The sequence below is a fragment of the Lissotriton vulgaris genome, chromosome 7 (genome assembly GCF_964263255.1).
Source record: "Lissotriton vulgaris chromosome 7, aLisVul1.2, whole genome shotgun sequence".
Lineage (NCBI taxonomy): Eukaryota > Metazoa > Chordata > Amphibia > Caudata > Salamandridae > Lissotriton > Lissotriton vulgaris.
The window spans coordinates 1,475,939,358-1,475,956,511 of record NC_141695.1 but is presented as its reverse complement, the minus strand read 5'-3'; the positions used below and the strand labels follow the sequence as shown (position 1 = coordinate 1,475,956,511).

The 17,154-nt window shown below is 50.0% G+C and overlaps 1 protein-coding gene across 2 annotated transcripts in view; it reads right to left on the bottom strand.

The window, feature by feature from the left end:
- The window catches only part of PLCG1 (phospholipase C gamma 1), a 578,648-nt gene that overhangs the window by 234,328 nt on the left and 327,166 nt on the right, over positions 1-17,154 (bottom strand). For both annotated transcript variants that reach the window (XM_086932272.1, XM_086932273.1), the window contains exon 11: positions 16,910-16,995. In XM_086932272.1, the coding sequence (XP_086788398.1) occupies positions 16,910-16,995 (86 nt within the window). The remainder of the gene's footprint in view (positions 1-16,909; positions 16,996-17,154) is intronic.

Here is a 17,154-nt window from a genome sequence, read left to right as displayed (position 1 = left end):
TGCAGTGGTTCGAAGGGAGGACCCTTCAGCCGGGTGAGGACCACATTGAGATTCCACTCCGGAAATGGTGGAGTCCGCGGAGGAATGACTCGTTTGAGTCCTTCTAGAAAGGCTTTAATGGCAGGCACCCTGAAAAGTGAAAGGTGCTGCCTGTTCTGGAGATAAGCTGCCATTGCGGATAGATGTATGCGAATGGAAGCATAGGCCAGATTACATTTGTACAGATGGAAAAGATAACAAATGATGTTCTGAATAGATGCATCTAGCGGGTTAATGTTGTGGTCTGCACAATAAATGACAAACCGCTTCCACTTTGCCGCATAGCATGCTCTTGTGGTGGGCTTCCTCGCCTCCCGGATGATGTCCATACAGTCAGGAGGCAAGTTCAGGTAGCCAAACTCTAAGACCTCAGGAGCCAGATCGCCAGGTTGAGCTGTTGCGGATCTGGATGCTGAATGTCGCCATGGCTCTGTGTCAGAAGGCTGGGCGTGATGCGTAGCCTTTGATGCGGTACCACGGACAGTTCTAGAAACGTGGTGTACCATGGTTGGCGAGCCCACGTTGGAGCAACCAGGATGAGAGTCATTGAGTGCTGCCTGAGCTTGCGTGCCACCAGCGGTATCAGAGGTGCTGGGGGAAAAGCGTACGCAAATTTGCCTGACCAGTTCATCCATATCAAATTGCCCTGCGACTGTGGGTGTGGGAACCTGGCGGCGAAGCTTTGGCATTTTGCGTTCTCCCTTGTGGCGAACAGGTCTATCTCTGGATGACCCCACCTTTGGAAGTACGGTTGGAGTACAGATGGATGCATCTCCCGCTCGTGCATTTGGTGGCTGTACCTGCTGAGCAGGTCCGCCATCTGATTGTCCTTGCCTGGGAGGTGTTCTGCCATGAGGAAGATTTTCCTTTGAATGGCCCACTTCCACATGCTCTGAGCCAGATGAGACAGCTGTGGAGAATGTGTCCCTCCCTGCTTTTGAATGTAGTACATGGCCGTCATGTTGTCCGTCCGGATCAACATGACCTTGTTGCACAGATGTACTTTGAAGGCTTTTAGTGCCATGAAGATTGCCATCAGTTCTAGAACATTGATGTGCATCTTTCTCTGCTGTGGCGTCCATAGTCCCTGCACAGTGTAATGGAGTACATGAGCTCCCCATCCTTGGAGAGAAGCGTCCGTCGTCAGGATGGTCTGCGGCACAGGCTCTTGGAACAGTCGTCCCTTGCAAAGGTTTTGTGGATTCCACCAATGTAGAGAGTTGTATGCCCGACCGCTCACCAACACTAGGTCTTTCAACTGCCCGTGAGCCTGAGTCCACTGACGTGCTAAGCACTCCTGCAGTCGACGCATATGTAGTCTCGCGTGCAGGACTATGGAGATGCAGGAGGCCATCATGCCTATCAACTGCATGAACACTCTTGCTGGGAGCGAGTGTTGAGGTCTGAACTTCTGTATCAGCGATTGAATGCTGTTGACTCTCACTGAATTTGGCTGTGCTGTGGCTACCAGAGTGTTTATGGTCGCACCCAGATACTGCCGTATGTGGGCGGGTTGGAGGTGGGATTTTGGGTAATTCAGTGAGAATCCCAGATCGTGAAGGAGGTGAATGGTGTGGGACATGTGGGAGGCACACTGCTGGGCTGACTTCTCCTAGATGAGCCAGTCGTCCAGATAAGGGTAGACATGGACGTTCTGTCTCCTTAGGTGCACCGCCACCGTCGCTAGGCACTTTGTGAACACTGGGTGCCGTGGTGACTCCGAAAGGCAAAACCTCTAACTGGTAGTGCTGGTTTTGGATGGTGAACCGGAGGTACTTCCTGTGTGAAGGGTGCAGTGGAATGTGAAAGTACGCATCCTTTAGGTCTAAAGTTGCAAGAAAATCCCCCTGACTGAGCAACGAGAGCACTTGCTGCAGGGTCAGCATATGGAAGTGCTCCGACAGGATGTAGTGGTTGAGTGTCCTGAGGTCCAGGATGGGCCTGAGGGACCCGTCCTTTTTTGTTATTAAGAAGTACAGGGAGTAGACCCCTGTGCCTCTTTCCTGCACGGGGACGAGCTCTATTGCTCCTTTTTGCAGCATGACTTTGACCTCCTGCTGCAATAAGTGCAAATGCTCGGCAGACATAGGATGTTGTCTTGGGGGTATGTTGGGTGGAGTGGATGTTAACTCCAGACAATAACCGTATTGTATAAGTTTTCTGACCCACCTGTCTGTGGTGATGGTTCTCCAGACTGGCAGGAACTGCTGGAGTCTCCCCCCGACCGGTGTTGTGTGGTCGGGGGCAGTGACAAGGCATCACTGTTTGTTGGTGGCAGAGGATCTGGAGTTGTTGTTTCCACGACCTCTGCCCTTGGCGCTGTTACCACGATATCCACCTAGACTCTTGCTGGTGTAAGTGGACTGAGTGTTGCCTTTGTAGTACTGCGTGGTTTGTGAGAGCTGGCCTCTGGAAACGCCTCGAGTGCTTGAGCGACGAAAAGACCCACCACGAAACTGCTGGGACTGCAAGGCACCCATGGATTTAGCAGTTTCCGTGTCCTTTTTAATTTTTTCTAAGGTGGTGTCAACCTCCGGGCCAAACAGGTGATCTGGATTCACTGTTTGATTAAGGATGGTGGTTTGGATTTCTGGCTTAAATCCAGAGATTCTCAGCCAGGTGTGTCGTCGTAGCATAACACTAGTGTTGACAGCCCTGGCTGCGGTGTCAGCCGCATCCAGAGCGCACTTAATCGAAGCATTAGAGATCAGCTGCCCTTCCTGAATAAGCATCTCAGCTGCCTCTTTGTATTCATCAGGCAGGTGCTGCAACAGGGTCTCCAGCGTGTCATAGTGTGCCCTAGACCTTAGATTCTTTGTCTGGGGGAGGAGCATCACCCCTCTTCCGGGCATTTGAGACGACAAGGGAGTCCAGAGGCAACTGTCCTTTGATGTAGGTAGGATCAGTAGGTGCTGACTTGTATTTCTTTTCAATCCTAGGGTATATCACCCTCGCCCTGGTAGGTTCTTTAAAGATATCGCCAGCATGTTTCAAAACACCTTTCAGCATAGGCAGAGTCTTGACAGTTCTTTCTGAGACTGAGAAGGTATCAAAAAGGAAGTCTACATCAACAGGGTCAGCATGGAGCTGGACGTTGTGATTGTTAGCCGCCCGTTAAATGAGGGCATTGAAAGCTGCAGAGTCTTCTGTAGGAGACGTTTTAGCTGAAAAAAGTTGAGGGTCTTGTCCTGATTGAGGATCACCTGGGTCAGCACCAGCGGCCCAGGGTTCGTTGGTATCCTCAGGGTCTGTATAGACAGGATAGCTGTACTCATCCTCCTCATCGCCCTCCCCAGCATCCACATCAGAGTAAGCGGGCGAAACATTATGAGTCTGTGGAGAAAGTGGCTCCACCAAGACGGGAGTGAAAGCAGAGTCCTTCTTTTTCTTGAGAGGAATCTTATAGGACTCCATTGGACGTTCCGGGGCAATTTTCCGCTTGAGGAGGGAAAGCCTGCCCGTTTCGGCATCAATTAAGTGTTCTTGATGCTCTTCCACTGAAGGTCGTCGAGCCTGTGGGCCGGGGACCACCGTTGACGACTTCGGCGCAGAGGAAACCTTCTCGGGGGCGCTGGCGACCGCCTTAGGAGCGAAAGCCTTCGGCACCGTCTTTGGCAGCAACGTAAAATGAATGGGCGTGGATGCCATATGAGGCTTCTCAACCGGCTTCGGAGGCGCAGGATCCTTCGGTCCGGCCGATAAGGTCTTTTCCCTGAAGCGCTGAAGGGAGTCCCGTCACCTTCTTGGTGAAAGCAGCAGAGGGGCGCGCCGGTTTGATAGAATCCGTCGAGGCCTCACCAGGAGTAGACTCTCTGGGTGCGCCGCTTTTGGCCCCGTCCTGTTGACGCGGAGTCACGAGAACCTTCGGGTCAGTTAGTCCTTTCTTCGGGTCACAGAGAGCTTTCTTTGGGTCGCCGAGTCCTTTGCCGGTGTCGACCGTCTTCGGCGCCGACGCGCTCGGCTAGACCACCTTGACTTTAGTCTTCAGCGCGGCAGACTTTGTCTCGACGCCCTTGACTTGAGCCTTCGGCTCGACAGCACCCTTCTGATTCTTCGGCGCCGAGGGCTCCGTGGCCTTGGATCCGACCAAAGCGATGCGCACTTTCGGTTTCGAGGACGGCACCTGCGCAGTGTCTTGTGTCGAGACTGTAGGTTTCACTTTTGGTTTCGATTTGCCAGGGTGCCGCTCAGCAGCAATGTCCGGGGCCGAGCCCGAAGGCGGAGCCGTAGAACCCATTGTAAGATCTTGGTAAGGCCTAATGGCGATCTCTCGACCTGAGCCTTATGAATTGGCACGGCCCCAGAGTCAGTTTGAGGAAGCTCCTCGTCCGAGCTATCCTCCATGGCCCCGAGGGCCCCGTCGTCGTCTCCTACCTCGTCGACGACTTCATCGGCCTCGAACATCTCAGCATCCGCGTCGTAGTCTACGTCTGACACGGGGTTCGACTCACTAATGTCCTGGATAGATTCTTCCTTGACATCCCCTGCATCGGAGATGTCCACAAGCGCCAGTGCAGCATGCTGGGCCTCCTGGCGCACAGCTCGTCGAAGCTTAAGCGTCTTCTTGGACCTGAAGCGTGAACAAGCCATACACTTGGCTTCATCATGGTCTGGCGACAGACACTTGTTGCACAACGGGTGGACGTCGATGTGGGGATACTTCGAGTTGCAGACGGGACATTTTTTAAATGGACTACGGTCCACGACGAACTGTCGATTGGGTCCGAAGCGTCAACTGGGCCTTCCGCGCCGAAAGCATGCGGGTGTAGGGAATCCGGCTCGGAACCGAGCTGGAAGAACTAAGACCGAACGCAAGACAATACCGACATATTAGACTAAAGACCTTTTGGTCTTAAGAAAGTTTTTTATCGATTCCGACAAGAGGGAATTCAAAGACATCCGAACCCAATGGCGGAAAAAAACAATCTGAGGATGGAGTCGATGCCCATGCGCACTGTAGTCCAGGGGAGGAGCCACCTATCTCGTGATACTTCGAAGACTCTTCCAGGACAACAATGTGCAATCATCCGGACCCAACACTAGGCGGCGATCTATGCACAGATATGAATTCAGCAGCCCACATGCCTCGAACACCTAGTAACTTACCATAACATCTAAAGAAATATTGAGAAAGATGAACAATGGGTCAGCCAATAAAAATAAATGAAAGGGATTGGGCCATGGAGAGAAATGTTGCAAGAGATTCCGAGGTAGGAATAAGCTTGGTTTTGGAGTTTGCTTTAAGGGAAATTCCCGGAGGGAATTTTGCACGTGTGGGAGAGTGCCCCATTTTGCATGGTTGCCTCCCACTTTTTGCCTGATGTTGATGCTCCTTTGACTACGTGTGCCCTGGGTTCCTGCCAACCAGGTACCCAGGGCCTATGTTCTTTCCCTAAAACTATACTGCTGCACACCCAATTGGCAACTCTTTTGCCCCTTGTAAAAGGTATCATGGGGCCCAAGGGCCCTGTGACCAGGGAAGGCCTCTAAGACTTCAGCACATATTGTGCCACCCTTAGAGGCCATGTACCCCGACACACACACCCGGCCGTTGCAGGCTGCGTGTTTTGGTGTGGAACAAAGTGAAGAGTTGACATGACACACATCCATGTGTGCCATGCCTACAACCTACTGCCCTGGCATAGATCAGCCAACCCTCTAGCTGGGTGCACTATACCAGTGGTGAGGGTACAGGTGCATAAGCCCTGTACTCCTACAGTTTCTAAGCCAAAGCAGAGGTGCCAAGCCTCCTCCCCCAGGATGGGAAGCGTCCAAGAAGGGGAAGCCATTTCCTGCTCCCAGCAAATGGCTCCCACTGGTTCTGACTCCCACTTTGGGCAGAAGACTCGGTGGGAAAACCAAGATAGGAGGAGAGGTGTGCCCACCTTTGCCAACCCCACCCTTCAGGTGGGGAGGCAAGGCAAAGCACAACTCTCAGTCCCAGCCATCTTTAAGATTGGGGACCCAGCCAAACAGAGTGAGCCTTGTCCCCCCCCCCCCCCCCCCCCCCCCCACTGGAGGGTGGCATAATAGGGGGTGTACCCACCTCAAGGACGAGACCCATTGGCCCCAACATGACACATCCATAAATTTAATATTTAGGGGCAACCCTGAGCCTTGCCTCCTCAGACAAGATGAACGAAGAAGAAGGACACAAGAGCCATGCTGAAGGAAGGAGGGGAGGACAACAACTGACTTTGCCCCAGTCCTACCGGCCTGTCCCAACCTGCACCTGCTCCAGCTGAATCCCAGTGTTTCCCAGCATCCAGCAGCCCTCCAGAACCTGAAGGACCTGCCCTGCCTTCCCCATCAAGACTTTTTCTTCTGTGAGCACCGGATTTGCTCACCAACAGACTCTGGCTCCAGCCAGATGTGCAAGCCAGCTCCACTCTGCACCGGACGTCCACTGCCGAAGTTCGAGTGGCCCAACACCACAAGGAGGTCTCTCTGGCGATCTTGACCTGGTGAACTCTGACTTACCTCAAGTCTCCCGACAATGCCCGCAGACCCTTTCTGGAGGAAATCCCCCAGACCGTGACCAAGCCAGTAAGGAAAACCCAACGCCAAAAGACACCCCTGCACCTGAAACCCCGTGGCCTTTGGTGGTCCAACCGATGGTGTCCTGGCATCCCACAACATCAAAACTCACCTCTCCAGCATTTGGTCGTCTGGAGAAGATCTTTGTGCCCGAGCCTGCAGTGTTTGTTCTGACTGGAGCTATCCCATTGAAATCAACATGGCTCCCAACGTATAATCCAGCACCCTGCATCCGGCCGCCCCAGTGCCGCTGGTAGTGCATTTTGGGTGCTATCTTGGATCTCCCTTTACCCTGAGCGAAATCCTAGGAGCTTTGCTCCCACATCCAAGTGGTGTGCTCGTGAGCAGCCACCAATCGGAGCCCCCTATCCACACGGAGCCCCCTATCCACAATTGGATAATATTAGGCCTCAGCACTTTGAACCCGGCCGTCCTAGTGCCGCTGAGAGTGTTCTTTGAGTGCATCCTTGACCCTGGGGGAACCCTGGTACTAACCCTAGAAACTCAACTCCCACAACCAAGTACTTACCTTTAAACTGATAACTTCCTTTCCTCTCATAAGATTGCATTGACTGCTTTTCTGTGAAAAAAACGTGGAGCTGGGAATTGTATGAAAACTTAAGAAACTGCGTGTTTACAAAAACTAACTTACATACCTTTTATCTAGGAAATGTCCCAATGTGGTATCTAAGCATATCACACGGAGTAGAAAAAGTACTCTGAAAAGTAATCTAAAACGTAATCACAGAGTAATTGCAAAGTAACTGAAAAGTAATGTCACCTGTTTCTGTACATTTGACCTGTAGATGCGTTCAACTGCATTCAACTGTATTATACCAGAAAACAAATAGTTTCTTACCTGTTGGTGTAGTTTGAAGATCTTTTTGGATTCACTATGTTGTGCATTATTCCGCGGTCTTGTAGTTGGGTCCAGAATCGTAGTCTTTTCTTTTTTTTCCTTTTTTTTTTCCTCGTAGCCCAGGTGGGCGTTGACGTCCCACCCCTTGGTGTATTTCCGGTGATGTCGGCATGCTTCCTGAGGAAGCTCCCACTCTTGGGCGCCATCTTCGGATTCTTTTTACCCGTGTTCGTTCTGTTACCGAAGTTATGGCAATGTTCAACTAAATTATTCACCGCTTTAACCTCTAAGGTATGTTTTTCCAAGTATTGTCTGTTTAAACCCCCTTTTCTCTCCCGCCTCATCTTTCTGGCGAAGGTGGGTGGGTTCGCTAGTGAATCCAGAAAGATCTTCAAGCTGAAAAACTACACCGACAGGTAAGAAACCTTTTCGTTTCGTTTCGTTTCGTTTTGCAGCGTGAATCTTTCTGGATTCACTATGCTGTGCATAGACTTTGTAGCGGTTTCTTATGTTTGTGGCGGCTGGGTGGAAGATGAACGTTGGTTATTGAATATGTGCTGAAGCACCGTTTGTCCGACTTGTGCTTCCTTGTTCATCTGTATATCCACACAGTAGTGCTTCGTGAAAGTGTGCACTGAAGCCCAGGTTGCCGCCAGGCATATGTCCTGAATGGGTGTGTTAGCTAGGCAGGCTATTGTAGCCCCCTTTTTCCTGGTAGAGTGGGCACGTGTCCCTCCTTCCAGTTCCTGTCCTGCCTGCTTGTGGCAGAACTGTATTGTTTGTGCGATCCATCTTGCAATTGTTCCTTTAGTTACTGGTTTCCCCATGAAACTCTTTGCGAAGGACACAAAGAACTGCTTTGTCTTCCTGTGTTCCTTTGTTCTCTCAATGTAGTGCATGACCGCCCTTCTGGCATCTAGGGTGTGCAGAGCTCGTTCAGGGATTGTGGCTGGTTTATGGAAGAAACTAGGTATTTGTATGGTCTGGTTCATGTGGAACCTTGACACCACCTTTGGCATGAAGTGTGGGTCCGTCCTTATTACCACCCTATCATTGTGAATCTGTATGTAGGGTTCCTGTAGCGTTAGTGCCTGTAGCTCGCATACTATGCGCAGTGAGGTGATTGTCACCAGGAAAGCTGTTTTCTTGGTCAGCATCTCTAGGGATGCCCTATGTATTGGCTCAAAAGGCTGTTTCATGAGCTCCGTTAGGACTAGGTTAAGGTTCCATGCAGGCGGCGGCACCCGCTTTGGTGGTGCGATCCTCTTTGCCCCTTCCAGGAATCTCTTAATCACTTGTGATGTGAAGAAACTCCTACAAGTTTCTCATATTGTGTAAGCAACTATTGCTGCCAATTGAACTCTCAATGAGGATGAGCTTAGGTTCTTGTCGAGCAGGTGTGTGAGGTATCTTAGCACTGTTGAGTCCTTTTGCATCTTGTTGTGAAGTTTTTCTCTCCTGCACCACAGTGTAAATCTCTTCCATTTTGATACATAGCACCTTCGTGTGCTGGGCCTTCGTGCCTCCGGAAGTACCCTCTCGGTGCTCTCTGGCAGTTTCAGATGCGCAAACTATATGTCCTCAGGAGCCATGCTACTAAGCTCAGGCTCTCTGGCTCTGGGTGCAGCACCTCTCCGTTTTGCATGGAGAATAGGTCTTTCCTTCTCCCAAATCTGTGGGGTGCACTCTGTGTCATCTCCATGATCTGAGAGTACCATGTCTGCCTGGCCCACTGCGGTGCGACCAGTATCAGTGTCATGTTGCTCTCTCTGCACTTGCTGAGTACTCTGTGCATCAGTGGTATTGGGGGAAAAGCGTAAGCAAATGTCCTCGACCAGTCTATCCATAGGGCATTCCCCAGGGACCCCTCCCCTGGAAGCCTGGATGCAAAGTTTTGGCATTTTGCATTTTGGCGTGTTGCAAATAGGTCCACAGACGGTGTTCCCCACCTGTCGAACAGCCTCCTTGTTTCCTGTGCATTGAGCTCCTACTCGTGGAATACCGATGTCTGTCTGCTGAGCCAATCTGCCTCACGTTGTCCTTCCCTGGTAGATGTATGGCTAGCAGGTCTATGTTGAGAGGGATGGCCCATGCCCATATTTTCTGCGCTAGCTTTGAAAGCGGGGCTGATTGTGTCCCACCTTGCTTGGTGATGTAGAACATCGCTGTTGTGTTGTCTGTCTGGATCAACACTCTCTGGTTGTACAGTTTTGTATGGAAAGCCTCTATAGCGAGGAAGATTGTCTTCAACTCCAGGTAATTGATGCGTCTGCCCGCATCCACTTGTGTCCACAGGCCCCTCACTGAGTTTCTTCATGTGAGCTCCCCATCCCTTCAGGGATGCATCTGTGGTGATGGTCACTGTTGGCGTTGGCGGCGTTAGAGGTTTTCCCCTTGTTATGTTCCTCATGTTCCACCATGCCATTTCTTTCTGCACTGCGTGCGTTGGAACCACTAGATCCTCTCAACGACTTGTAGCTTGTGACCATTGTTCTTGTAGCCATTCCTGTAAGGGTCTCATGTGCAGTAGCACATTTGGCACTAGGTGTATGCATGATGCCATCATGCCCATCATTTTGCTCGCTGTTCACTGTCCGAGCTTGCCCCTTCTGGTAGAGCAGTGTCTCCTTCACCAGTGCTAGCGATCTCTTGTCGCTCGGGAACACCTTGCTCTGTAAGGTGTCGATCTTTGCTCCCAGGAAGATCTTTATTTGTTCTGGCTCCAATGAGGATTTGCCCCAGTGGATGGAGAATCCCAGGTTCATCTGAATGTGCGTTACTCTTTGTGCGTGCTCCTTGCACGTTCTGTATGATCTTGCTTTTATTAGCCAGTCGACCAGGTAAGGATACACGTGTATTCCCTCCCTTCTTAGGTGTGGCGCGATTGTTGCTAGGCACTTTGTGAAGACCCTTGGTGCTGATTTGAGTCCGAATGCCAGTGTTGTGAACTGGTAGTGGTCTTCTCCTATGGTGAATCTGAGCAGATGCTTGTGAGCCCTTTTCACTGGGATGTGCAGGTAAGCATCTTTGAGGTCTATGGTGACCATGAAGTCCCCGCCTTGTAATTGAGGAAGTACCTCTTGTAGGGAGGTCATTTTGAACTATTGCGTTTTTATGAATTTGTTTAAGAATTTGAGGTCCAGGATAGGTCTCATTGTTTCGTCTACCTTTGGTACCAGGAAGTATGTTGAGTACACGCCCCTGTTCCTTTCTCTGTAAGGCACTGGTTCCATGGCCTGTTTTTGCAAGAGCTCCTTTGCTTCCGCTTGCAGCAGCTGTAGCTCTGTCCTCGCTAGCTGTCTTCTTTTTGGTTTTCTGGCTTTTGGTTTCCCTTCCAGCTCTATGCAGTACCCGAACTGTCTGATGTTTAGAACCCATTTGTCTGAAGTTATTGACTTCCATTCCTGGAGGAAATGCTTTAGTCTTCCTCCCACTCGGCTTACATGTTCTCGGGTGTTCACTTCGTGTGACCCCTGTGTGTTGTTCTTGTGCTTCACCCCAGGGGCTCTTGCTTGGGTGAGCACATGTTTTGGCAAGTCACTTGGAGGGGGGTTGGCAGCCCCCTCTCCTGTTCTGACCACGTCCGTTCCCTTTCCCGCGAAAGGACTGGCCTCTCTGCTGGTACTGCCAGGATTGTTTCTGTTGCCCTTGCTGTGCCTGGTTGTCTGCCTGGTGGGCTTGTTGGAACGCCTGGTGTGATGTTCCTGGTTGATTTCCACCTCTCCCATTAGGTCTCCGAGATGGGGTGCCTCTGAAACTGCAAAGCTCCCATGGACCTTGCCGTTTCGTTATCCTTTTTTAGTTGGCTGAGCTTCCCGTCTACTGGGGCCCCGAACAAAGTTTCTCCGTTGAACGGGGTGTTAAGGATGCTGTGCTGCACTTCTGGCTTGAAGCCTGAAATTCTTAGCCAGGCTTGTCTCCTTTCTGTAATGCCCATCATCATGAGCCTGCTGGAGGTGTCAGCTCCGTCCAGGACTGTTTTGATGCAAGAATGTGCCTCGTTCTTCCCCTCTTCTACCAAGCTTTCAGCTTTGTCCTTGAACTCTTGAGGCAAGTTTTTTATTAGCTGAGCCAGTTCATCCAGGATCTGGTACTGGTGTCTGTTCAGGAGTGACTTTGAATTTGCCATGCGTCAGTGCATAGCGGCATTCCGTTCAATTCTCCTCCCTACTAAGTCCATCCTCTTGCTTTCTTTGTCTGGAGGTGGTCCTGAGGAAGTAGGTACATTGGCCCTCTTTCTTGCTGTGGCTGCGATGATGGAGTCTGCAGAGACCGTGCCCTGGATGTAGGGTGGGTCCTTGGAGGAATGTTTATATTTCTTCTCCGTCCTAGGAGTGACGGATTTGCAGGTCGCAGGCTCCTTGAAAGCCTCTTTCCCCTGTGCCATGACACTTTCTAGCATGGGCAGGTATTGGCTCCTGGTCTGTGTGGGGAGCAGTGTCTCTAGAAGGAAGTCTGCCTTCTGCTTCTCTTCGTCGAGTTTCACCCTGAAAACTGCAGCTGCATTCCTGATGACTGTGTTATACACCCCAATGTCATCTGGCGGCAAGGGCCTCGAAGGATACGTGTTGATGCTTTGTTCTGAAACAAAAGGGGATGATGGACGGAGCGTTTGAGCAAATCAAACACTCACCCCCAGTCAACTGATCTGGGTTTAATCCATCACCATTCTTTAGCTCACTCAGCCACCCCAGTTCAGACATGGCCATGTGCAAATCAGTCTGACCCTGTGCCTCATGGGAACAGTCCAGCCCGAACTGCCAAGCCATGTCTTCCCTGGACCGGAAACAAGCATCCTGGGACCGGTTTCGGATTCATAATCCTCATCAGCCAGGCTATCTTGAATCCAGTGGACAAGTGAGCAAGGGACTCACGTCTGAGAATACCCTGCCAACTTAGGGCGAACAAAGCGAAACAAAAGGGGATGACAGACGGAGCGTTTGAGCAAATCAAACACTCACCCCCAGTCAACTGATCTGGGTTTAATCCATCACCATTCTTTAGCTCACTCAGCCACCCCAGTTAAGACATGGCCATATGCAAATCAGTCTGACCCTGTGCCTCATGGGAACAGTCCAGCCCGAACTGCCAAGCCATGTCTTCCCTGGACCGGAAACAAGCTACCGAGGACCGGTTTCTGGCATTTCAGCCTTCTTCAGCCCGGCTTGCTTGAATCCAGTGGCAAAGTGAGCAAGTGTGCAGCCTTTGAGAGGGCCTGTAAAATGAGCAAAGTGAAGAAGGCACACTGGGGGGAGGGCACTCCTTTGGGAAATGTTCACTGGTAACTGCAGGGACAGACTCCTGGCCTTACCATGGCAGATGCTGGGTCTTGTGACCCCATGAAGAACACTCAGAGGGCTTTGGGCTCACAACTGAAGAATATAGAATTAGATTCAGGGGGCTCACAAAACCAATCCTGGATTGACTCAATGGATTACTGAGTTAAGACACTAGATGGATGGTTAACTGGAAATAATGTGCATGATTTCAATGGACTTTACAATCTTTTTGCGAAAGAACATATTTTAAGTAATTGCACTAATGAAAAGTTGCATCAACATCCGGTAGACTAGGTCTAATTTCTCCCCAAGAAATGGGACAGAAGGCAGACCACTGGGTCAAGACTAGGATATCAAAAACATCCACTTGGGGTGACCAAAAGAAAGGAATTACCAAACCTCCAGAGGGGAAAGGGGGTGAGAACACCAAAGACAAAACCCCAAGGGTCTTCAAAAGGGCTCCAGAACCTGATCAGGGGGGTGGGTCCAAAACTCTTTCCAGTCCAATGGTAAGTAGAATTGGAGAAACTTTGATCCCCAGAAGGCCTTGTGTTTCAACTGTAAGAAGGTGGGACACTTATCTGGGGATGCTACATGCCCTAACAAAAAGTCCCCGAGCCCTTTTCCACTTAGTACTGGTGTAGCCAGTCTCCAGATGGGATCAACAGTTTGCCCAGTGCAAATCAGGGTTTAGACTGAAGCAATTCTAGTCACTGAGGGTTAAGTTGAGTTTGCCACTTTAGCTGTGTGGCCTCCCAACTTAAAAAAGTATTTGCAATACCCCTGGATAAATGGAACTAGAATGGATACAGGTGCTAGTGTCACCATGGTGAGACGCACACTGGTTTACCAAGAGCAATACCGGATTGGAAACTCATACAGTCACCAACGCTGACAGTGTTTCTATTAACTATGCCAAGGCTATGGTGTCATTAGACAAGGAGGGGGGGGGTCTACTGGCTTGCAACAGGTAGCGGTCTCTCCAAAACTCCCAGCTGCCTGTCTGCTTGGAAACGACCTGGAGACCTCAGCATGGGCTGTGGCAGAATTGAAATCCCATGCAACAATGCAGGACATCCCTTAGATTGTGTGTGTCAAGACTAGGGCACAGAACCAAACCCAATGTGAAAAAGAAGTTTAGGCGCCTGGAAGAATATCCCAACCTCCCAATAGAAAAAGTGAGAAGACTGGGGAACCAGCTTCTGGACAGCAAAGGATTCAGGACCCCTTTCCTCTGGGAGAGGACTTGGTAGCCCCAGAGGGAACTGAGCCCATGGAACTTAACCCTTACCAGGTTGAGCTCTTAGGCCCAGGGGGACCCATTAGGCAACAGCTGTGCCTTGGACAGCAGACCTGTCCAACTCTTGAAGGCCTGTGGCAGCATGCTGCTGCACAGAAAAAGTGAGATGCTAGTGGTACCAATAGAGCCTACTGGTAGGAGGGACTCCTGTATACTGAGGCCAGAGACCACAACCATGGTGCAACTAGGGGAGGGGTCGTGTCTCAGATGTACAGAGAGTTTTTACGCACTTTGGCCCCGGACAATCCCCTAGCTGGTCATCTTGGCCAGACCAAGACTTGGGACAGGCTAGTTAGCCGTTTTTACAGGCCCCAGATATCCCAGAAAGTAAAGGAGTTTGTCACCTCCTGTGTCACCTGTGAAGCCAGTAGCAAAACAGGTGGACACCCAAAGGTCCCCTTAATTCCACTACAAGTGGCTGGGGCTCCCTTTGAGAGGGTAGATGTGGACATAGTGGGTCCACTTGAACCTCCCAAAGCCTCAGGCAGCATGTTTATATTGGTGGTTTGTGGATGATGCCACCAGGTATCCTGAAGGAATTCCCCCTTAGGACGACTATGGCTCCTGCAGTAGTCAAGGCCCTCATTGGTGTCTTCACCAGGGTAACGTATCCTAAGGAGGTGGTGTCAGACAGAGGGTCAAACTTCAAGTCTGCATACCTCAAGCACATGTGGAATGAGTGTGGGGTGCAGTACACGTTTACTAGACCCTATCATCCACGAACCAATGGTCTTGTTGAAAGGTTTAACAAGACATTGAAAGGCATGAATATGGGACTCTCTGAAAAACTCAAAAGGAGATGGGATGTCCTTTTACCATGCTTGCTTTTAGCCTACAGGGAGGTGCCTCAGAAGGGAGTAGGGTTTTCACCCTTTGAACTTCTGATTGGCCACCCTGATAGGGGACCACTCTTTTGCGTTAAAGAGGGTTGGGAGAAACCTCTCCAGGAACCCAAACAATATACTGTGGATTATGTACTAGGCCTAAGGTCTAGATAGGAAAAAGCTTCCACAAATCTTGAGGCCAGCCAGGAACTCCAGAGGCACTGGTATGACCAAAAAGCTGCACTGGTGGAATTGCAACTAGGGCAAAAGATGTGGATTTTGGAGCCTGTGGTACCAAGGGCCCTCCAGGACAAATTGATTGGCCCTTACCCCATCTTAAAAAAGAAAAGTGAGGTCACCTACTTGGTGGACCTGGGAACAAGCAAGACACCCAAGAGGGTGATCGATGTAAACCGCCTAAAGCTTTTCAATAACAGGGCTGACATAACCATGTTAATGGTTACTGATGAGGATCAGGAGACAGAAAGCAAACCTCTCCCTTACCTTCTCTCCTACAGCCCCAAAGATGGGTCAGTGGATAGAGTTGTCTATTCAGACACCCTCACTGCCCAACAGCAGGCTTACTGCAAGCAAGTCTTACAGTAGCATGCTAAGCACTTCTCCTTGACCCCTAGACAGACACACTGGTGTACCCATGACGTGGAAACTGGGGACAGTGTACCTGTAAAAAACAAAATCTATTGACAGTCTGATCAAGTTAAGGACAGCAACAAAGCTGGAGTTAGGGTTTATTGAGTCCCTGGGCCAGCCTAGTGGTCTAAGTCCCCAAACTTCATCCACAGGGTTTAAAGAGGGAAATTAAGTTTTGTGTGGACTACAGAGGACTCAACTCTGTCACAAAGACAGATGTCCACTCCATACCAAGGGCTGGTGAGTTGATAGATAAATTGGGGGCAGCCAAATTCCTTAGTACATTTGACTTACCTGCAGGGCACAGGCAGATTGGCATGGCCCCAGGAACCAAAGAAAAAACAGCATTCTCAACACCTGATGGGCATTATCAATTTACTGGTATGCCCTTTGGTTAAAAGAATGTCCCTGCCACCTTCCAAAGGTTGGAGAATTAAGTCCTTGCTGGGTTGGATGCCTTTTGTGCAGCATATTTTGATAATATTGCTGTCTTTAGCTCCACCTGGCAGGATCACCTGGTCCACCTAGGGAAGGTTTTACAGGCCCTGCAATCTGCAGGCCTAACTATCAAGGCATCCAAATGCCCCAGATAGGGGAGGGGAAATTCGTATACTTCAGCCACCTTGTTGGTGGAGGTCAAGAGCAAACCCTACAACCCAAGATCAAGGCTATTCTGGACTGGGAGGCTCCAACCACCCAGACTCAAGTCAGGGCATTCCTTGACTTGACAGGATACTACAGGAGGTTTTTGCAAGGGTACGGATCCATTGTGACACCACTCCCAGAACTCACCTCTACGAAAATGCTCAAAAAGGAAAACTGGACAGTTAGCTGTCAAAAGGCTTCTGACATCCTAAAAGAGGCAATGTTCTCAGCACCAAATCTCAAAGCTCCAGACTACACCAAGCAGTTCATTATGCAGACTGATGCCTCTGAGCTAGGGATAGGAGAGATCATATCTCAGACCAATGATGATGGCCAAGAGCAGCCTGTTGCTGGGGAGCAGTGTGACAGTTGTCAAATTCTGCATCACACACAATGCAGTGATGGTATGTAGGGTACTTTATTTCAAGGGATCACATGAACACACATATACAGAGAAAAGAATGCATTATGCTCACATTCAGTTTACATACAGACCTACGGTGGGAAAGCCTGGCACAATTCTCAATTTTAGAGTCATACACTGATGTTTTTTCAGACACTACACTTAACAATCATACTTTGTGGGTTATACAGTGGTCATCGACAGGAACAACAATCCGCAATACTAAACACTCAGTGTGTATATAAAGACTTGTAGTTAGGAGATTTATTTGCAGTTGATGCTTAGTGACTCTTCCAGAGACTTACACTGAGAAGCACAACACTGACATTCAATATAAGCTTATATAGGGGCACAATTACACCAAATACTCACACTCAATGCACCTGCAGCCCATGCGGAGGCAGCGGGCATACGCTTCCAAAGACGACTCACTGGAGAACTGATCACCTGTCAAGTACCTAATTGAGAAGGAAGAAAAAAAGATGAAGTTCTATTAGCACTATTAGAATAGCATTAACAGAGCTCCTTACTGCTTTGGTCTTTGCTGTTATCTGAAGGATCCAACTGCCCTTGGTATCAAAAATTACACAGAGGTAAGTGAAAACTTTAACGTTAGT